General features: G+C 42.4%; 1 protein-coding gene across 1 annotated transcript in view; it reads right to left on the bottom strand.

The window, feature by feature from the left end:
* Positions 1-24,217, bottom strand: part of HECTD3 (HECT domain E3 ubiquitin protein ligase 3) — a 1,089,315-nt gene that overhangs the window by 531,070 nt on the left and 534,028 nt on the right. The window contains exons 12-13 of the mRNA XM_044085764.1: positions 2,206-2,258; positions 1,870-1,934 (exon numbers count right to left, since the gene is read on the bottom strand). Of these exons, the coding sequence (XP_043941699.1) occupies positions 1,870-1,934; positions 2,206-2,258 (118 nt within the window). The remainder of the gene's footprint in view (positions 1-1,869; positions 1,935-2,205; positions 2,259-24,217) is intronic.

Here is a 24,217-nt window from a genome sequence, read left to right on the forward strand (position 1 = left end):
GAGCAAGAAAAAAGTTTCCCCAATGGGGTACTTAGCTTTTAGTGAAGACTTCGGATCTGAAATTCGAACACCTAAATCTCAGGAGTCGGCCGACTGGCACTTGCGATCTGCTTTTGCTTCGGGCACCGCGCGGCAAGAAAGACTGAAGAAAATGGCGTTGGCTGCATCTTTTATACCCCTGGAGCACTGACGTCAGGGAGGAGGCGACAGCAACCGACGCCAGACCTAGACTTTGGAATTCAGGCCAACTGAGGGTAGCCTGCCAGCAGGATAACCCAATTGTAATGACTGCAATGGTGAAACACAAAGAACATCTTTAGTTATGCTTAACAATGAAAGAATTCCTAGAGAGTGTGAGATAAAGGGTGATTGGCTGGATATATAAAGTTAAATGCAACAAATAATTTTAAACATAAGACAGCAGTTGAAAGGTACTGTTTGAGGAATATATGTGATAATGTACTGAAAACACAAAATAATTTGTTTGGGGAGTGAGTTTCTGCAAAAAAGTATATGGGAATTATAGGGCATAAGACACTAAATTATGAAGAACTGTTATGGTTAGTAATCCGGTTCTGGTGACACAGAAGAATAAAGCCCTGACTACAGCCCGGGTGACCTGAGTTTGGCTAGGGTCTTAGGCACTTAATGGAGGCAGTACAGGAGGATAGGAGGTGCCATTCTGGGAAGGAGGGCAGGACGCATACTACCACAATCCGTTGGACGAGGGTGGTACTGCAGAAGCATCCTGGGGGAGTGAGTGTTCAATCCAAACCACCATCTGCTGGTAACCCTCATTAGCAACTGCATGCAAGGATGGACTTATAGGTCGAGAACATTGTTGGTTTCCATCATGATATGGGTAAACTCATCCCTCCACTAAGGGTGGGGTTCGAGACAGTCAAATGTTCTCACTGCAGGGATTGCCAATGAGGACACAAGCAACCTTCTTTGCTGCCTGAATAGCTGCCTCTCTGGACGGCTCTTAACTGCATTGGTTCTGGGGGTCTCCAGTATGCAGGACCAAATGGACATGTTTATTTAAATGAGGCATGACGGCCAGCAGGTATGGGGAGCAAAAAACATACGAAAAAAGAGTAATGGATATGGGCTTAGTGGTATGAAAATAAACAGGGTGGAAGTAGGGAGTATGAGTAATATAATGATTACAAGCATTGTTTTATGTTAGGTTAAAGTCTTATGTGAAGCACATTCACAATGAAGTAGAGAATGCATTTTTTCACATTAATATAAAGTTTTGCTTATTATGAGAGAAAAAAAATAATGCAAAATAGTGAGAGAAGATTACAGCTATTAATTACTATGAAAACAGAGGGCCAGAAGGTTCAAGTCAAGTCTTGTATTCCATCTGTGACCCAGAGGGTGACAGGACTAAAGAATCAGAATACAAAGGATTAGTCCAGATAAAATCACTTCAGCTAGCAGACCTAGGAGACTCTCTCTCTGATACCCTCCCTGTGGGAGGAATAAAGATGTCTTTTTGAAGTTTCACGGTTTGTTAAGTAGATAGAGGAATGAGTGTCTAACATCTTTTGAATACAGCACCCCCTTTACTTCACACAACCCAGCATGGAGACATAACCCTCAGCCTTCATCTTCCAAGCACTGAAGACTTGTGTGCTAACTAATGAGCCACCATTATTTTTTTACCAACAATCTCTGAAGTCTTTACAAAGACTTCCTCTGTAAACTCCAGTCTGCTGGAATATCTCCACCAAAAAACTGTCCTATTCCACACAGCAATCAGCACTGAAAACTAAATTGTATTTAAAGGTCAGCCACGTAAAACAATACAGTTAAAATCATTTGTTCCAAAAATAATAAAAATAAATTAATTAAAAAAATTACCTTGATCTATTATGCCCTCTGCAATGAATTTGCACTCCCACCACTGGTCATAACGCAATGGCCACCTGCAAAGATGTCCAGAATGTGGTTAAGTGCGTACAGCAGATGGAAATGTGCACAATATGGAAAAGTACACTGAATAACAAGTCAGTAATACTATAAGTCATTTTTATGATATGCATGTTTGAGGTTCCAATAGCAAAGAATGGTAAAAATGCAGATCTTCTGTAAATATGCTGTTGATAACAATATCAGTGTAGGCCATTGGTCATGACATATTAAGATGACGGAATAATGGAAGAGGGTAAGAATAGGAATACAAACAATTTCACATACCGGTAATCTAATGATTTCTCATGCTTGTCTGAAGGCTTCAGGCCCTCGTAAACCTGTAATACAATGAAAAATTACTTTAATTTGACTAATTTTTTTGTACTTTATTTTAATATGACAATGTACAGTGGGAGAAAGCACAGCTCTAATAAAAACTGAAACATTAGCAAAAGACCCAGGCACAAATCTAACACCTTCACCTTACAAAATTTCTGGAATGAAATGTCTACAGGTTCATGCATGCTTCACTTGTATTTGCACAAGGGGACAACTCTGCAGGTAGCCTACAATCATAAACAGGCAACCACTCATATAACATGCAAATAAAAATGAAATCCCAATCCTACTTACCCAAAATAAAAAAAACAATGAAGAGGGGAGAGAAGACAACTGCTCTCCAAAGTAATATACTTTCTTCCAATGTATTCAAATATTTGTTATACACGATAATATATTTTGTGCAGCATCAGCCTCATAGGAAAAGTGCAACAGAAAGGTAAGGCCAGACAAATAAATCACAGAATGGAACTATCACCTGTAAGAGTGATAAAGTGAAGTTTCATGATCCTTTAATGACAAGGAAAGCGAAAAGCCCTTATGAGACTGTAAAACTACGAAAAGAAAATTATTATATTAAGACTCCGCTATCAGAAATACAAAAATATTATATCAACTTTATTTTAATCTAAAACAAACTGCAGGTTTGACTGTTTCTGTACAGAATAGTGGAAAAGAAAGTCAAGGACAGAAAATAATACTGCAGTACTTCAAAGAACTGTACTTTGTCAAGCATATAGCTTAGTCTTTCTGCATCAAAAAGTGTGTCAATGTATGAAACAAACGAAAGACTGCAAAATGTGATTAAATATGAACTCACAGGCCTAGCAGACTGCCACACACCAAACAAACTGCCAGAAGTGTGCGCACACATTTTTGATGATTTAATGCTTGTGAAGGAACCCAGTGAACAGCCCAATCCACTAAAGCAGCAGTTGGGTACACACTGCAATTTCAGCACCCTGGTTTTCATTAGCAAGACTGGATCTGGTTAAAAAGACCAGACAGATGGACTTGAGTGGACAATCACCTGCTCTCCTGTCTTCCAGGTGAAAATAGGATCTTTCCCAACAGGACTGTCATTTGGACACCAGACAAAAGACCTATTCACACCAACTAGTGGGCTAGGCCTAACTGTAGTCAATTTTCATAAGATGGATCCAGAGCATACAAGGCCAGAACTGTGTGCAGTACATTCCTGGGCAATGTCCATTTTTGGAACTTAATGCAGTAAGCAAGAAACATTCATACCTCTCTGTCTACTGCATTACCCATATCCTGAGATATACAATCAGAACCGTAAAAGTGGTGGCTATCACAGATGGTACCTCTTGCCATGAAATGTGAAAACTAGGCTGGCACTGGATGGGGACTGAATCCCACCACTGTCAACCAGTACACCACTTGGGTGTGTGAAGGAGGGGGCTATGGTCCTTGGTTCTGGTACACTATTCCAAAGGGATCTGCTGATTACCACACAGATGGACTTTCAAGCCAAAATACTGTTATCCAACTGAAATCTGATTTATTAAACAATTCACCAAATGCAATCTGGCTCCAACACCATAAAGGGGATATGCATTGCCGCTCTGATTATGGGCTTCAAATATCCACAGTCAGACAAAGACTACACACTGACCATTTACATAGCTGAATCTTTAGGTGATATCCACAGGCCCCTTTCTTGCCACTCTCACTGTGAGCCATATTGTCATGCATTGGCTATTACTCACTGTAACTGACTTTCAAACAAATATTTACACACAAAAACAGTTCCCAGGCGGGCAGAATTTTCCAATTTCCCACATCTTTCTTCCTAGCTTGTTAATGCTGCCACCACCCTAGATATGGCAAGGACCCCAACATACCAGTTATCTGCCACTGTTTATTTAATCAAATATAAATTATAATATATACCACAGTACCAAAGGGCTAAGAGACCTGGCTTTGTTGGAGGTTGCCAACCTACAGTGCTAAATAATACCCTCTCTCTTCAGATTATAAACAATGAATAAATAAATACTAGCCACATTATCTGAAAAGTGAATAAATACAGCTTACATAATAAAGAAATCAAGATATTGACGGTATACATTTCAACAGAGAGGAAAATAATAAACAAGCAAAATAAATCAGTTGTACAGACATAATATATACAAAAATCAATAAGATAAATACACCTAACTTTCTCTAACTGAAGGAAATTCTGTCCCAAATGGCTCTGTTAGTAAAAATAATAATAACCAGGCAGACTCAGATTCCATAGCAACTGAAACTTGCTTACCACTGCCATCCAAGTAAAACAAGACAGACTTTGGTCTCTGCTACAAAATATATAATGCTCAAGCCTGTTCTCTTTTCTCGCAGTAAAACAGATGCAATCAAATGACTCTCTCAGCTTCAGACTACTGCATGTAGTATAGCAGTTTCTCATGAACCAGGGCTAACTACATCAGCCCTTTCATCACACACCGAAAACAAAAAATATGATTTTTCATACATTATTTGCTTAACTGTTTGCATCTGGCCCCCTTCACATGTAGTCTTTCAAATGAGTTTGTTTTAACAAAGAAAAAGCAACATTTGCATTGTATACCTCACTTACAAGTTTTACACATTTATTTTCCTTTTTTTCATTTACAAGGACTGGTCACACAATGTTACAGACATTATTATGCCACAGGAAGCATACACATTGCAGAATTCACAAAGCTTAAATACAGTTTTACCAATGTGCCAACATTCTGAAACAATGAAGAAAAAAATACATACCATGTAAAAACACTTTTTTACCTTGTTACCACAGTGTCTACAAAGTCCTAGAGGAGCTGAACTTACTGATGTGTCCTCAAAGAGGACTAAAAAAGCAGGAGAATTTCCCTGATGCCCTAGGCATATTTCCCCTAGTCATTACAAATAGTATAAAATACCACCTCTAGACTTCCTTAAAATAGGTCACAGCCCCTACTGGCACTAACCTGGTCAATAAAATAAAAAAAAATAATCAAGTACAAGGCTACAACTGTGTGGCCCCAATTTATAAAAAAAAAAAACAAAGAGCTTTCAACTCTGCCTTGTTGAAGGCAATATTCTAAGGAGATTTTTACAGAGGATTTCTCCTACTTTATGAAGGCTCCAAGAATCTGCAATTGGGGTATCCAAAGCCAGAATGCTACCAGAAAGACACAGGAGGGGGCACAAAAACAGTTAGTCATCCAGTTAGTGGGTACTTATGGGTATTCTGTTGAAAGGCCTGTATCAACATGACAAGCAGCCTGTGTCTTTTCTAGATCATCATCAATGACAACACAGATGGGTTTGCCAACTTCCTCAGAGCCCAATATACTGGAGTGAAGGAAATGTCAGTCAGTAACTGGGATAAGAGACCCACAATACTTCTCAAACAGTGAGTAAAGAACTCAAAAAGTGCCAAGCTTAAATATTATGGAGATTACAAACAGTTTGAAAGTCTAAGGATCAAACTGTAGAACCTGGCTGGATTGTCTGTAGTATATAGAACTTTTAAATGGGTCTTCTTATAGATGTATATCGCCAGATGTCTATAATCTCCATGAACAGATGCCTAGTAATTTTCCTATATAAAGCATTTGTAAGTTTCAGCAATGGAGGAAAATGATTTTCTGCATAATCATCATACAGCCACTGACCCTGCTAAACAAAAAGTATGCAAGGTCTGTTATAATGCAGTTGAAATGGGAAAATAAATCAAGAAGACTGAGCAGTAATCAGAATGGGGAACAAGACAAGAAAGTGAATAGACTTCCAAGATAGCTGCACCTGATAAACAGCTTAATTTAATATCTCAGCGCGAAAACAGAAAATGAGAAAAAGGAGTGCCACTGAAACTGTTATTCTGGTAAAATCCAGTTACTGGTTAGAAAGTATACTGCCTCAACGTCAGCAAAGAAGAAACTTGGAGAATCTGAAAGAAAAACAACCAGAAAAGGTGAAGAAAAAACATTGGCTGGGAAGGATCCTGCAACTGTTCAGCAAAAAGCAGTTCATGTTTCATCTTTAGTTCAACAGATGGCTTCCAATAATTTAGAGGAAAAAAATAATCAAATGTACTTAGAAATTATTAAAATAAATGAAACACTGAAGGAATACATCAACTCAAATAACAAAAAAGACTGGAAAAATGGAAGAAGTTTTAACTAGCTATTCAGATGAATTGATTAAACTGAAAAAAAAAACAGGGGGTGGAATACAGAAAAGGCTGTCTGCATAGCAGGATTCTCAAGAAGAGATGTTAAAAACAGTAGCGTTAGAAGACAGAGTGCTCAGAGAAAACAGAATTTATGCAATACCAGAAAAATTGGAAGGAAAAACTGCATTAATTTTATGAAAGCAAAAATAAGCAACTAGACTGGTGTTACAGAACTGAAACAATACATCAAGTGTATGCTCCAAACCAAGAAATGAGAATGCAACCAAGACCTATATTAGTAAAAGTGCAATCATACCAAAAAAAAAGTTGATCCTAACAAAACTGTGGCAGAAGGCAAAAGTATTAAACATATGAGACAGCAGAGTGTTTGTGGAAAATGATTGTTCACTGTACACCAGACAGAAGAGAAATACGTTCATTCCAGCAATCATCAAACATTGAGAGGCAGGTATCAGATTCAAGTCGCTGTATCTAGCTGTCTTCAGAGTATTTTATCCTTGAGGATTAAAATACTGTTTCTGATGCATTACAGTGTAAGAAGGAAATAAAAATGTTTACCCCAAAAAAGTGAGCCAGCAAACAGAAGGAAACCCTGTGTCTAATTCTTCTTTTAATAAAGCTCATACAGAAACTTTGCCAGTAAAGCATTTTTCAGTGTTTTAAAGGAAAATTATTGAGACACTGAAAGAAGGCACAAGAATTAACTAGAAAAATTAGGATTACCTTGGACTTGAACCACAGTCTAGTGCTGGGAGATGGTGATGAACAAGACCACCAGCAACACTGAAATTAGTGAATAAATGAGAGATTATAAAGAATCAGTCACACTTGTGAAATATGGCTTTGCAAATAAAAGTGGCTGAGAAAGACTGGAATTTTGTTGACTTTGTTAAACAGGTAGATGGACTGTAAAGCACATATCCCATATTATGTCTGAAATGTTTAGAAGGACACTAAAGTTAAAATAAAAAAATGCAGTAACTCTAAACAAAACATTTCTGTTTTTATTAGTATTTGTATACAACATTTCACGATATAAACTGCAAATTATATTGTAAAACAGTTTTGTATATTCTGTAATCAGGAATATTTTAAATGAGGTAGTACTTTCAGTTAAGTGCTGTATATCTAAAATATATTAAAGTAAACAAGTACCTTTTTAATTATAAGAAACATTGATATATTTTATTTATTTACCTTTGTTTCCTGAGATGGCCTGTCTGGGCAGTGCCTCTTTCAGCAGAAGCCCAGGGAGAAAAGCTCTACAAAGAGAAAAATATGTATACAAACAATATTTTCATATTAACATATCTGAATAACAATGATGAGCTAATACACATAGGAAGGCTTTATATGTATGCCCATTGTGAAAATACTATATAGCTGGCATCTTAATTAAGATATACAGTTATTCAAGGTACTGTAGAAGAATGACTAGTAAACAGATTTGACTGAGGTGATACTAAGTCTGGTGAGATGTACTTTCGGGTCGGATGAAGCCAAATAATAATGGATGGTATGATGTTAGATGTACAAGGAGTAGAGGGGATGAGTAATAATTTACTGAGTGGGACAGAGAAGCCCTTTTTAAGTAATATAACACTGTGATTTTGGCTGCTGGGGTGGGAGTTGGGTGTAATAGTGTATTGATTATACTATACATAGAAATAAGATTATAATTTACCTTGCTTTTACAATGGTGGATGTCTAGAGTAATTTCCTTGGCTTAAACTGTAAACATTTTTTGTAAGCAAATAGGCTTTGAAAATAAGACAAAATGATGAAAAATGTTAAGCTTCTTTCACCTTCAAACATATTAGCTTCTTTTTTTTCATTAGCAAATGATCTCAGTGAGAGACGAGAAGTCTGCAGCTAAAGGGAGTTAGCCAGAGGAATGCTGTACATTCCTTTTTCAGTGAAATTTACAAAGATTCTTTTGTGCATCTGCCATTCTTTTCATCACTGCTGGCTACCTTTACATGGAGACGAGCTGTCTACAGGTGCAAGCAATTCATCGTAAAAAGTTCTGAGCATTCTTTGCTGGGAGAGTACAATGTCAAGCAATTCAAGTGAAAAATATAGTTTGAAATTATAGGAATTGAATAAAAGATAGTAGGCTCCCCAGCAGCCTTAGTGTTTGAATGTATTAACAGAACAGTGCATAATTTTGTTTTATTTAAAGGTAGCCAGTAAACTTTTTCCTTAGAGCTAAAAGTTAATGTTTTCTGAAAGCATATAAACTGTTTTTCACATCTGGAGAGAACAGAGATGAGAAAAGAGCAGACAACAATTGGAGTGAGTCGGGACACAGGCTTTAACATAAGATTTATCATGAATAACCTTAACTTTAGAGTAGGTTATGGCTGAGGGTGCAGCTGTTGATTTGGGGCAACTGTTCCTATCTGAAAAATTTCATTTGTTGAAAATGTACATAGTTTCGTGTCTTTGGTCTACATTAACAGGGGATGGGGTTGTAAAATAGTGTGTGCAGTTCCTTTAAAAAGTGTTTCAAGCCAGCATGTGCATATAAATGGCAAGCACGTGCTAGCTTCAGTGCCATTTTGAGAGTGCAGCCAGAGAGTGAGCATGTATGAGTGTAATAGCTAGTTTGTTTACAAGTTTATCTAAGTTAAAGTTATTAGGCCTCAATCCTGATGTGTTTGCAGATAACAGAAACCACAAAGACCTCTCTATTTTATCCTGACTAGACGAGCGACATGGTGTCAGAACCGGGATTCCAGAAACTGCTTTTCAGAGCTATGAGGTGCAAAGATAACCATGAAGGCAAACTAAGAGAAATGAGCACGAAAAAGGGACAGAAATAAACCAAAAGGTAATGAAAACTTGCATGAACAATTTATTTTATAAAAAAAAAAGATAAAACGGAGCATTACAAAGGCACAAACCACATTATTAAACAAACGGGAGGCACAAAGGGTTCATTAATTAAACAATATGTTTAAAATTAAGATAGCTGATACAACGGTTCTCAGAAAAGCAGACAAAGGGTTTGGACTTGATTCGGAATTGCAAAACGGGCATGTTTAAAGTAGAATGGGCAAAAGAAAAATATAATGGCCATGGAAAAAGATTAAATGAGCAAAACAAATATAATAAGGGCAAAAAGGGCACATTAACCAAAAATAAAGCAAGGTGAACTGCATGTGTTTTGGCATAACTACTATTTCGCATTGTATTCAGGGCATAAACAGAGTTATTCGAACTATCTCAAAGTGTGTAAAAGTACTTATAGTGTGTGCTTACTACTGTGCATTTATTCCAGAGAGTTTATTTGTGTGCAAAGTGTAACTATTTCATGAAGTACAGTCAAAATACAACCATTTCAAAAAGTTTCTTGTGCTGGGTGTGTCTATTAGCAAACTGCTATCATTACAAAGTGTTTTATGCACTGGAAAGAGTTATTTGGCAAAGTACCACCATTTTGGGAAAGTTTCAGTGTGCTGTGTACTGGTTACTTGCAAAGTGCATTTACTTGAAATGTTTCTTACGCTGAGCTTCTTCCGTCCAAGTTTATTTGCACGGTGCAGTTATTTTGAAATGTTTGTTACACTGATAAGAGGTGATTTTTTTCAGTACAGTGAGTATTACAGTGCCCGATAGATTTATTTCACAAAGTTCAGTTATTCAGAGGCTTGTTGTGCTACTGGGCATGCATTTTTGGCATATGTATATTTATGTGTGTTCATGCATACTTGCAAAAGCCTTTGCTGGTATGTGTTAATATGGCAGATTTCGAAAACCAACACCATTGGTGTTTGATCTGAATATTGCAGAAGATTGGAGAATATTTGAGCAAAAGTACAATATTTTTATATAAGCAGCTTATTCTGATACAGATGCATGCACCAGCATTAATTTTGCTAAATTTAGCTGGATCAGAGGCCACTGAAAGAAAATGTCCATTTCTGTATGCACCAGCAGTATATGAGAGAGAAGGTGAAAACCATCATCTTGTGCAGGCTGGTCAAGGGTAGACCCCAAGTGTTTTAAGCACAACTTAACGAAATGTGTAACCCCAGACAAATATTACATTACAGAGGCATTTGTTTTACACGAGAGATCAAAAACCAGGGGAAACTTTTGCAGCTTATATAATTGACCTGAGAAACAGAGCTAAAACATGTCGGTTTGGTGACTTAAAAGATGAGTTGATAAAGGACAGGCTTGTGTCTGGTATTAATGGTGCTGCAGTGAGAAAGATTTTGCTTCATGACAGTGACTTAATGCTGAGCAAAGCTACTGAGATTTGTCAAATCCCTGAAATTACAGAAAGGCATACTAGCATGCTTGCAAGTGATAAGAGCATGATTTCAGCAGGCTCCAGAGCAAATGTAGACAGCATGCAACACGTGGCTAGCAGAAGCCGGCCTAAGCACATGGCACCTGCCACCCCTGCAGGCTCGCCAGGTAAAACCCATAGTTTTCCAGCAAGTTCTAAGAAAAGGACATGCTCAGTACAGTACAAGGGTGAGTCAGCAAAACCCAAATCCAGCTTTATTGTTAACTGTTGCAACTGTGTTGCAAATCAGAAGTCTAAAAGAGAAAAAGAAGTTATGTCTTACCATAATGTTCCATCTGAGTTGTTGATCTTCTTCCAGTCATCACTGATGGGTTCAGTTCCGAGACCTCAGAACAGAGTCGGGCCTTATACTAAGCTTGCGTGCACCAAAAACTCTCGAGCTAAGCTGCTACCACAATGCCCTTCACTCAGTTACCTCAGATTGAGTTTGCATGCAACATATAGAAGAACCAGAAAGTCAGAGGTCATCTCTGCGCAAAATCCCTGAAACACCACAAAGACCCAGAAGATCCACCAGGAGCCTTTGGTGGGAGGGTGTGATAACTGGAAGAAGATAAACAACTCAGATGGAACGTTATGGTAAGACAACTTCTTTATCTGAAGTTGTTAATCTTCTTCCTATTCATCACTGATGGGACAGAATCCCAAGCTACTTGGAGAACCTGGGTGGCCCTTATGAAAGAACATTCCTGAGAACCATTGAACCAAAGGCCGCTCTTCCCCTGGAGATCAGATCCAATTTGTAATGTTTGATAAAGGCATGGGGTTTAGCCCAAATGGCAGCTGCACAGATGTCATCCATGGAGGCTCTGGAGTGGAAGGCAACCGATGCTGCAATAGCTCTAGTTGAGTGAGCTTTGATTTGACCAGGCTTATATTCATTCGTAAGCGAATATGAAAAGCTAATGCAATCTTTGAGCCATTTTGACAAGGTAACTTTTGATACTGCATCTCCCATTCTAGGACCCGCAAAGGAAACGAAAAGTTGGTCTGACTTGCGAAAGGATTTAGTTCTGTCCAGGCAGAAACGTCATTGTCTATGAACATCCAATGAATGTAGGCAGTATTCTCCCTTGTTTGAATAATTTGGAAAGAATACAGGGAGCTCAATGGATTAATAGAAAAGTCGGAAACCACCTTGGGAAGAAAGGATGGATTAGTATGAAGTGATACTCTGTCCTTATGGAAGATCAGATAAGGGTTCTTGATACACAAGGCTTGCAACTCAGATAATCATCTGGCTGAAGTGACCACCACCATAAATAAGGATTTCCATGACAGGAATTTTAGATCACATGTTGCCGCAGGGTCAAAGGGGGGGTAGAGAGAGAGACTGGAGAACCTGGGAGAGATTCCATGCTTCCCCCGGCTACCTGATGAGAGGTCTGCTGTGGAATATTCCCTTGAGGAAGGTCTTGCAAAGTCGGGTGGAAATAAGCGGAACTCCATCTGACCCATTATGGAAGTTGGAAACAGCTGCTAAATGGACTCGAATGGTGGAAGCTGATGCACCATTATCAAACAGCTCAGCAAGATAATGATGAATAGTAGCTACAAGAGCTGAGAACGGATCTAGCTTCCGATTATGTGACCAAATAGAGAATCTTTTACATTTGTCCCTGTAAAGTTTTCTGGTGGATGGTTTGCGTGAGGCCAGGATAATATCATGGATGGAAGAAGAAAGGGTTTCCTGCCTGGCAACTAACGGAAGTGGAGAAACCAAGCCATCAGCTTGAGAGTGGACAGATTTGGGGGAGTCAGCCCTTGTGGGTGAGACATGAGGTCCTGACGAGTGTCTAGGATCCAAAGAGGTTGTAACAGATGAGGTCAGAGGAAGGAAAACGACACTTGACGAGGCAGAATGGGGCAATGAGGATCACTTTGCTACTCAACTGAATAGCTTTCTTTAGAAAAAGAGGTATCAGGGAAATCAGTGGATAAGCATAAAGGAGACCTGCGGGCCAATCATGAATTAAAGCATCTCTCGGTGACTCCCCATGAGGGGGAAAGAGGGCAAAGTAGCTGCTGCATTTTGTGTTTGAGGGGGATGCGAAAAGATTACAGCATGGCTAGCCCCAACAGCTGAAGATTTCTGCCGTAACACTCAGAATGAGAGACCACTTGTGAGGACGGAGGATGCATCTGCTTAGTCTGTCTGCAATCACCTTGGAGCTCCCCGGGATATGCATTGCGATCAGAAAGCGGTTGGAAGCTATCGCCCACTGCCAGATTCTCATGGCTTCGCGACATAGGGGGTAGGATTTGGTCCCTCCCTGTTTATGTACCAGACAACGGACATGTTGTCCGACTGGATAGCAATCATTCCGGACAGAAGGAGCAGGTGGAAAGTTTGCAACACCAATAGCACCGCTCTTAACTCCAGGACATTGATATACAAGTTGACCTCTATACTGGACCACGTGCCCTGGACTGACTTTCCCTGGAAGTGCCCCCTCCCCCATCAGGGAAGCGTCTGTGGTCACCGTGGTGCTGGGCTGGTGATCCTGGAAGGGGCGACACCAAAGATTTTCATTTGTACTCATCCACCAGAGGAGATCTTGTTTGCAGGTGTTGGTGATGAGGATCTGTGAGCTCAGGGGGTGATGATTGGATATCCACTGGGACTGAAGAATCCATTGTAGCAGTCTCATGTGTAATCTGGCTAGGGGAACAATTGGGATGGCTGCAGCCATAGAACCCAGAGCCTGGAGAACTTCCCTTGCAGACACCTTTCTTTGACAGAGTATCACTTGAACTTGTGCCCTTAATCTCTGAAGCCTGTGAGGAGGAAGAGACCAGACTTGATGGAGTGTTGAATATTGCCCCTATGAATTCCAATTGTTGTAAGGGCTGAAGGTTGGATTTTTCACAGTGGATGGTGATGCCCACCGACTCCGCTAGTACTAGAGTGTAGCGGAGGGCCCTGACCAGAAGGCGCTTGGTGGGGGTGGAGAGGAGCCAATCATCTAGATACGGAAACACCTGGAATCCCTGAAGTCTCAGATGAGCTGTGACCACTGCTAGGCATTTTGTGAATACTCTGGGGGGCCGTCGAGAGACGGAATGGCAGGGCTCTGACTTGGTAGTGATTGGCTCCCAGCCGGAATCGAAGGAGACTCTTGGAGTGCTTGTCCATCTTGATGTGGTAATACGCCTTCCGGAGGTCTAATGAGCACATCCACACACCCTCCCGCAGAAAGGGAAGGATGGATTGAATCGTGACCATGCGGAACTTGGTCTGAACTACTGATTTATTTAGCTGGCTGGGATACAAAATGGGCCTCTAGTCCCCGGTCTTCTTTGGAACCAAAAAGAATCTTGAGTAGAACCCTGATACGCACTGGTTTGGGGGGGACCTGTTGGATGATTCGTTTTTGACATAGCTTTCGTATCTCTGAAGCTGCCTCCTCCATTTGACTGGGTGGAACATCGGGAAGGGATTTCGTAGGTCTTGGATAAGATATTAGGGGAATGCGATAGCCTCTGGTAATGATTCTCTGCACCCACTGACCGGTTGCAATAGAGAGCCAGGCAGTTTGGTGCAGAGAGAAATGCACCCGGACTGCTTCCAGAGGAAAGCAATTGGGCAGCACTTCAGGAGCGCTGATACGGTCTTCCCCAAGAAGGAATCTCTGGAGTCCTGATTCTGGGGACCCCTCTGCCCTGAAAGGAGCATCTTCCATTACTGGAACCCCCTCTGCCCCTGGGGGAGTCCTCACCACGTGCGTCACGGAAAGGACCTTGAGACTTCTTATGCCACATCTTTCTACTCCTGTGGTTTCTGGAGAAGGAACGCTGAGGTTTGGAAAAGTGTAGGCTCACGGCAGACAAGGTCTTCCTGACCTTTGCACCGAACAGAGTTTATGGTTAGATAGGGGCGTTTAAAAAGGAAGACTTGAAGGCGTCTGCGAGGTCACAAATGCGCATCCAGGCATGGCATTTCAAGACTACGCCTGCACCTGCAGCTCTAGCTGCTCCTTTGGTTGCGTGGGACGGCAACCTCATGGACGAACTGGATACTGACTCTAGGGTGGCAAGTTGGGAAGAAACTTTATCACGTGCCTCGTCCAAAACTTGACCTACGAGGGTTCCAGAGAGTTTGGTGATGAGATCTCTCTGGAGCCTCATAAAATGTGCCAAAAAGTTCAGAGACCTGACTGCAAAGGTCGCTGATGCAAAAACTCGCTTCCCCATCCTGTCTACCACCTGGGACTCTCTACTGGGTGGGTGAACAACAGGACTTTCTTTCACAAGGTCCTTTTTCGTGGCTGCTGCCACCACCAAAGCGTCTACTGTCAAACCTCTAGACCAATGGGGTTGATCCTCTGGAGGGGAGAGTATTTTATATGATCTCCTAGGGATGGCCTCAACGGTGTCAGGGTTCTTCCATGCCCGCTGCAAGATGAGCTTGACCAACTCATCAGCGGGGGGGTCACCCGAATACAGATTCCTCCGAGGAAGGACTGGTGGGCTTCCAGTCACCCCTCTGTTTCAAGATTTCCAGGATGTCTCCAAATGAGACATTGTCAGGGGGTGACCGTGGGGATTCTTCCCCATCATCGTAGTTCATATCTTCTGTGAGGGACTCCTCTGGGGAGTCCATGTGTTTCCTCTTACACGTCTGTTTCTGAGGGGGTTCTTCGGTGGGAGCATCCGAAGAGGACTCAGAAAGGGAAATACCCTGAACAGGGGTTTTCTGGGCCTTGTGCTCTCAGAATCCTGGGGGGATGGCCTTTGACAGCTGCGGCTCAGAGGGAACTGATGGGATGACCGATGTAGGAGGATTGTTAGAAGCAAGCACTCTCTCCATCACCCAGAAAGCAGGCCCGCCTGAAGAGGAATGGGAGCCCGGAAACGAAGACGACAATTTCGTAACAGGGGTCACACCCCGAGTCACACAGTCTGCCCCGGGGAAGGAGCCTCAAGCAAACTCGGGGAGGGAGTCACCCTCGGACCCAAAGACAGAATCGGCAATACAGCCAGAACCATGGCCAGAACCAAGGATTCCACCCCCCCAAGCATGAGACTGAGGAAGGGTGGGTTCCGACAAAACCGACACCCAAAGGGGCCTCGGAGCCTCAGACACTGTCATCGGTACCAAAGAAAGGGGTCCTCTCGTAGACGTTGGGTATATGATCCTCGGAACCGAGGGATCCAAGGGAGGAGAATATGTAGGGGTCGCCAGTGTAATAGACCCAAAACCAGAGTGGGATGGGGGCTAGGAAAATTTGTAATTCCCCTGGCAGTCAGCAGCTGATCAAAAAGGCGCACCACATCCAATTCTGAAAGGCTCCTGGTGGACCTTACCGATGCCCCTGAGGGGGAATCAGGCCGGTCCAAAAAGGGACTGAAGGTTTGTCCGGCAAATGGATCTGCAGACGTAGAGTACTGGGTTTGTGGTGCATCACAGAATGGCACCGACGATTCCAATTTGGAAACCGGCAACACAGGAAAGATCAGAGCCGAGGTCACAGCTAGGGTGGAGATCAATAACGGCTCCGAAGTTGTTGTCAAACCGACGTCGGGACGGAGATGGGGGATGTTGGTGCCAAGATGGAGGCAGACAAACTGACTGGAACAGAGGTTGTGGTTGGCGCAGTAGTCAGAGCAGGCGCCGACGAGGCAACCTCGGTATGAATCACTGGAGCCAAACTCAGAGCAGAGGTGGTTGTAACCGAGGAGGCAGTATGGTGCTCAGTGGAAATATTATGGGCCTTGTGCTTAAGGCTTTTGCCCCTATCACCGGCTGGTGAAGAGGGGTCTGAGCGAGGAAGTATCTTGTCCACAGAAGGAGGGGGTGAGACCTCTGACGCAGAAATAGCATCCAAAAAAGGAGAAGGAAGCAGGCTCTGAAGCTGGCACAAATATCACATGGGGGTTTCGCCGATAAAAGCGGAACCCCCAAACAATACACACACTCTTCATGAAGGTCACTTTTCGGGTGTTTACCACTGCAAAAAGAGCAGTGTTTAAACCCCGTAGTCCCTTTCTTCTCAGACATAATAGGAAACACACAAAAATGGAAGAAAGTGAAGAAAAGAAGAAAGAAGGAAATACCAACAATGGTACTGGGAATACCACAAGGGTAGAAGGTCTAATACCAAACAATGGTATGAAAGGAAATACCTGTGGGTAGAGCTGAGTGTAGTAAAGATACATGAAATTAAGAAGCTAACAGGAAAAATCCACAAAAACTTGTAAAATTTAGAAAAATTTAACACTTAGCTGGAGAGCTCGGTGAAACGCTGCTATATGGCTGTGCGGCAAACGAGATCTGAGGTTACCCAAATGGAAAAGATTCTCTATTTGGTCACATAATCAGAAGCTAGATCCGTTCTCAGCTCCTGTAGCTACTATTCTTCATTATCTTGCTGAGCTGTTTGATAATAGTGCATCAGCTTCCACCATTCAAGTCAATTTAGCCATTGTTTCCAACTTCCACAATGGGTCAGATGGAGTTCTGCTCATTTCCACCCAACTTTGCAAGACTTTCCTCAAGGGAATATTCCACAGCAGACCTCCCATCAGGCAGCCGGCGGAAGCATGGAATCTCTCCCAGGTTCTCCAGTCTCTCTCTCTACCCCCTTTTGAGCCTGCGGCAACATGTGATCTAAAATTCCTGTCATGGAAATCCTTATTTCTGGTGGCGGTCACTTCAGCCAGATGAATATCTGTGTTGCAAGCCTTATGTATCAAGAGCCCTTATCTGATCTTCCATAAGGACAGAGTATCACTTCGTACTAATCCATCCTTGCTTCCCAAGGTGGTTTCTGACTTTTCTATTAATCAATCCATTGAGCTCCCTGTATTCTTTCCAAATTATTCAAACAAGGGAGAATACTGCCTACATTCATTGGATGTTCAAAGACAATTACGTTTCTACCTGGACAGAACCAAGTCCTTTCGCAAGTTGGACCAACTTTTCATTTCCTTTGTGGGCCCTAGAATGGGAGGTGCAGTATCGAAAGTTACCTTGTCAAAATGGCTCAGAGATTGCATTAGCTTTTCATATTCGCTTATGAACGACTAAGCCTCGTCAAATCAAAGCTCACTCAACTAGAGCTATTGCAGCATCGGTTGCCTTCCACTCAAAGGCCTCCATGGATGACATCTGTGCAGCTGCCATTTGGGCTAAACCCCATACCTTTATCAAGCATTACAAATTGGATCTGATCTCCAGGGGAAGAGCAGCCTTTGGTTCATTGGTTCTCAGGAATGTTCTCCATAAGGGCCACCCAGGTTCTTCAAGTAGCTTGGGATTCTGTCCCATCAGTGATGAATAGGAAGATTAACAACTTCATATAAAGAAGTTGTCTTACCATAATGTTCCATCTGAGTTGTTGATCTTCTTCCAGTCATCACACCCTCCCAACGACCCTCACCAAAGACCCTCACCAAAGACTCCTGGTGGATCTTCTGGGTTTTTGTGGTGTTTCAGGGTTTCTGCGCAGAGATGGCCTCTGACTTTCTGGTTCTTCTATATGTTGCATGCAAACTCGATCTGAGCTGAGTGAAGGGCATTGTGGGTAGCAGCTTAGCTCGAGAGTTTTTGGTGCACACAAGCTTGGTATAAGGCCGACTCGGTTCTGAGGGCTTCCCTGTAGGAAGTGACCTCAGCACAAGAAGCTGTAGTAAGTGGTTGTTTTGGACCATTTCTAGCTCTTTTGTAGTTCACTGTTTAAAATCCACCTCTGGGCGTTTTTTTCTGGCTATACTGCTCAGACAAGCTCCTCGTGGTCCTGCAGAGTGGTCCTAGCTACAGGGAACTCAGAATAGCGACTACTTTCTGGCTTTAAGTATCTTTGCTTTTTTTTCACTTGGAATAGCTTCTGTAGCTTACCCTGAAATAGCTTGAACTGTTTTTTAACTGTTTGCTGCATTATTTTAAAATCTGCACTTAAAGTTACATTTTAGTTGAATTTGATCGAAAGTTTGTTTGTTTGTTTAATTTAACTGTTGAGGCTGTCCATTAAACTGTGCTAGCCTGTGTAACTGATTTATCACTGTTTCTGCATTTTATGTGCGTTTCCATCAAAAAAAGAAAAAAAAACAAAAAAATAATCTTTGTTTTCCCGCCTTCCTCGACTAGTTTAGACCAGTTTACAGGCATTGCTGTATTCTGGGCTGTGGTGTAGTTCCTGTGTTGTCCATTACCTTACTTGGATAGAAGGAAGTTTCTTTGCTCACCAGTGGGAGTGGGGAGCCTTGAGCAGCCTATCTGTCCCTGTAGGAAGTGACCTCAGCACAAGAAGCTGTAGTAATTGGTTGTTTTGGACCATTTCTAGCTCTTTTGTAGTTCATTGTTTAAAATCCATGTTTGCAAAGCTTTGCACGGTTGTGCGCATAGCGCAGCGCCGGTTAAACAAGGTTAAACTTCTTCTGGCTCCGCCAGGTCTGCTCTTCAAATTTTCCCTTAAGGAAGCTCTACTCTTAGTATAATCAGACTACTCACTATATTATAAGCCTAGCACTTTTTCTCAATACTTCTCTACTAAGTAAGCACTCTCGTACTAAGTAAAGCACTACATCTACTTACCACCCCTGTGAATATTCACTTCCCTTAAAGGTACAGCACTCCCTTATACTGTTCTAGCATGTCGAGTGGTACATTACTGGCGTCCTCTCCAGTTCAGCTGGTCAATCTGGGTATCTTCAGACAATGCTACAATTGTCTCATGTACACAGACAACCCTCTCCTCCTCAGAACAAACACAAATACATGTGAGAGATGCAACTATATAGCCAAACTGGAGGCTGAACTCTCTCAACTCAGGGCTGGCATGACCAGACAGGAGGAGATGGTAACCACACACACAACAATCCCAGTCCCACATAGACCTACCACAACTGCAAACCAAACACATAAAAACACAAAGACATACTCGGAGGCTCTAATAAAAAACTTAACGAAACAACAGAGGCTCCCAAAGCAGACATCCAAAAATCCACCACTTCAAAACAAAACACATGCAACACATACTTCAATAAATCAGTGTGTCAACCAATCACAGCCCTTAAGGCCAAACACCATGCCTGATACACTAGTAATAGGTGACTCTATAGTCAGACACAATGATGTCCCGCTGACCAGGCTGAACAAGGAGAGGGTGACTGTGAGCTGTCTATCGGGAGCTAGGATCCGCCACATAACACACGCACTCAAGTCACTCCAAAGCAAGTACAAATATGACTCCGTCATTGTCCATGCTGGTGTGAATGACCCGAGACGTACCTCCCTGGACTACATGAAAAGAGACAGAGGAGCTCTCAGATTATGTAGCCCAGGCTGGTATGACCCTGGCCAGCATCTTGCCCTCACCAAGAATGATACCACAATACAAAGACAAGATGATCAGCTTTAATAATTGGCTCAAGTACTGGTGTCATTCTAAGGGGATCCAATGTCTGTCTGCCTGGGATGACATGTTGGACAGGCCACGCTGCTTCGCAAGGGATGGCTTACACCTGTCACCACTGGGCTTCCAGATATTGGCTAAGGCTCTTGCCACCCCCATAGTGCCTTTTTTAGGCAAGGCTCAAAAGACAAACCCACCTCCTTAGAAAACAAAAATGGAAAAAAACTAAGGGTAATGCTGCTCAACGCCAGAAGTCTAAATCTCAAGATGCAGGCACTTGATGCACTCCTCAGCATGGAGAACATTGACGTCTGTGCAGTAACTGAAACCTGGTTCAAGGCTCCTGAGAGCACCCCAGCGCTACCAGGCTATACCTTGTATCATGCTTTTCGGCCCCAAAACCTGGGCCGAACCACAAAAGGAGGGAGAGTGTCCATATTCATCAAGGACACCCACACCTCCAGGTTAGTAGCCACACATGAAGCATCAGAGACCATACAGGTGCAGCTAACCATAGGCAAAACTGCTATACAACTGGTAGCATGTTACAGACCACCCTCCCAATCTCAAGAACCCCACTCAGCCTTCCTGAAAACATTGGAGGATATGAATGTATCACAAAATACCATCATACTGGGAGACTTCAACTACCCAAACATAGATTGGGTACATTATTCTAGCCCTAATACCCTAGCCCAAAGGTTCCTGGAATTCATAAATTCAAATGCACTGGAACAACTAGTCACCTCTCCCACTAGGGGAGATAATATACTAGACCTGATCATCACAAACATGGGGACAAAATGCTCCACACCGGAAGTATACCCCTCACTAGTGAGATCTGACCACAAAGTAATCACCCTTTATATACATATCCCACCTCCACCCCCAGCACAAAAGACCACAGTGAAAAACTTCTCAAAAGCAGACTTCACTCTTCTTAAGACTGAGATGGTATCCTTTAAGCCTACTGTGCCAGTGGATACCACATACCACAATGCCGAATCCTTCACAAATGCTTTCTATGGACATCTCCAAGAATGCATGGATCATGCAATCCCAAATAAATCCAAGTCCCTCTCCACCAAAGGCAAACATCCTGTCTGGTGGACCTCAGCCATTAACAAATTGTATAACAAAAGAAGGAAGCTACTGCACGTCAGAGCAAAATCCCATGAAGGGAAGACATCTCTGATCAACATTAGCAGAAAACTACGTTCTCTCATAAAAACATCCAAGGCCAACTTTGAGAGAATAATCGCTAAGGACACTAAAGATAACCACAAAGCCTTCTTCAGCTATGTTAGAAACCTGGGCGGAAACCCTCAGATATGCTCAGAGTTGGTTCACAACAACAAAAAATACACTGAACCCACAGATATTGCCAACATTCTGGCTGACAGGTTCAGTGCAAATTTCTCCCCTCCCTCACCCCCAAAAGAAGAAATACTTATCCCAGCTGAATGTAATCTCCCTGTCATCTCAGATGTCCAAGTGAGAACCGCCCTAAACAAAGATAAAAAAAACACAGCATCAATGGGACCTGACGGTATCCCAGGTTGCGTGTTACGTGAACTCCAAGAGGAGCTAAACCCACACATAAAAATGCTATTTAACCTTAGCCTTACTTCGGGATATGTACCTGAACACTGGCGTACAGCAACAGTGGTCCCACTCCACAAAGAGGGTGCCTCTACAGACCCTGAAAACTACCGCCCCATAAGCTTAACCAGCCTGGTCTGCAAAGCTATGGAAAGAATCATTATGGAACTCATAAACAGAGACATAGGGGACCTACAGACACTTGACCCCACCCAGTTCGGCTTTATAAAGGGCAGATCCTGCCTTTTGAACCTGGTTGACCTTTTCGAAACAGTCACTAGAGCCATTGATGAGGGCAAAGCAGTCCATACAGCCTACCTGGATTTGGCTAAGGCCTTCGAACACAATACCCCACTCAGGCATCATAGATAAGCTCAACAGCTTAAACGTAAACCCTTATGTCACTAGATGGGTTGCAAACTGGCTAAAGGACAGAACCCATAAAGTTAAAATCGCTGGAGCAATGTTAGACTCAAAGCCAGTCACAAGTGGTGTCCCACAGGGATCTGTCCTGGGACCCCTCTTGTTTGGCATTTATTTCTCAGATGTTAAAGCAAACATGGGAGGGCTGTGGCTGACAAAGTTTGCAGATGACTGCAAACTAGGCACCATAGTCGATACACCAGCGGACACATACATCCTACAAAAAGGCCTCACAGAAATGGACAACTGGTGCCGGAGTCACGGCCTTAAACTAAATGCCAAAAAATGTATAGTCATCCCCTTTGGGAAAAACAAAGTACCCACAAATTATCACATAGACAGCAACCCACTGAGTACGGAAAAAGTAATCCGAGACCTAGGAACCCAAGTCGACAGCGACCTCTCATTTGACACCCACATTGCCAAAGTGGTCAGAAAAACATTCTACCTTGCACACCTCATCATGAAGGGATTCACATCCAGATCCAGGGATGTCATTGTACCCCTGTACTCCTCCCTCATCAGACCCATAATTGAGTACAATGCCCCATTTGGTATGTACCTCACCCGGCATTTGCAACAGCTGGAGAGACCGCAAAAGTACCAAGAGGATCAAGGGTCTCCAACATATGTCTTGTTCTGCCAGACTTCAGAAACTTCAGCTCTATTCAGTAGCATACCGCCTGCTCAGAGGTGATCTCTGCCTGACGTTCAAGGCCATGTCCAATCAGGATCTGATGGACATGCTCCACCTCAAAAAAATCCAAATCCAACAGGACCACGAGAGCTAAAGACTTAAACCTCGGCACAAGTATGAATAGGACATGCTGGAGGGATAGATTCATAACCCAGAGGATCCCCATGCATTGGAACAAGATCCCAGTTCATATTAGGCAGAGCCCCTCACTGACTCTCTTCAAGAGAAATCTTGATGAGTGGATGGGAGATGGTAAGTTTACCCCAGGGGTCACATCTGTGTCAGTGCTAGACAGGGGCACAGTAAACTAATTCTATTATATAAGGGGACCTTCATTGTGTCACTACTAGACAGAGGCACAGTATTCTAAATTTATTCTGTACATTTTTGTACCATTTCATGGGGTGGCAAAAGCCACATCACTATGGCTAGGCTTACAAATGCCCCAGGGCAGATAGCCTAGTACTATACTATGAAACTATGAACCGAACCCATCAGTGATGAATAGGAAGAAGATTAACAACTTCAAATAAATGCTTAGCATTTGGTCAGCAATGACACAAGTGCAAAAAATGGAACCATTTTCAAAAGTTTTCCGTATCTAGATGATTAGCTCCTCTCCAACCCACCAAGCGCCTTCTGGTCAGGGCCCTCCGCTACACTCTAGTACTAGCGGAGTCGCTGGGCATCACCATCCACTGGGAAAAATCCAACCTTCAGCCCTCACAACAATTGGAATTCATAGGGGCAATATTCAACACTCAGTCAAGTCTGGTCTCTCTTCCTCCTCACAGGCTTAGAGATTGGTATAAGGCCGACTCCGTTCCGAGGTCTCGGAACTGAACCCACCAGTGATGAATAGGAAGAAGATTAACAACTTCAGATACATGCTTAGCATTTGGTCAGCAATGACACAAGTGTAAAAAATTGAACCATTTTTAAAAGTTTGGCAAATCAAGTGGTCACTTAAAAAAGCAAGTTGATCACATAGAGAGCTGCAATTCTACTTTCTACATAGATGGTGTATCATTAATTGATGAAAAGGCTGATGCACTACATATGTTGGCAAAGAATGAAGTGCTTTATATTGTCCAGATCAATGGCAAACCACCGAGCTCAAAGTGGACACTGGCTCAAAGTGTAATGTTATGTCAGCAGACATATTTGCTAAAGTGAAAACTAATGAACTCATTTTGGCATATAGTTATACGAAACTTGTTGTTTATGGAGGTGAAAAAATTCAAACCGAAGGCTCAGTAGTGCTTTCATGTTATCTGGCTAGGAACTGTTACAGCTTACTATTCTACATAGTCCGAAGACCTGTGCAGTCATTATTGGGTCTCAGAGACAGCTTGAGAATTAACTTGCTT

The sequence above is a fragment of the Protopterus annectens genome, chromosome 10.part0 (assembly GCF_019279795.1).
Source record: "Protopterus annectens isolate FY-2018-M chromosome 10.part0, PAN1.0, whole genome shotgun sequence".
Lineage (NCBI taxonomy): Eukaryota > Metazoa > Chordata > Ceratodontiformes > Protopteridae > Protopterus > Protopterus annectens.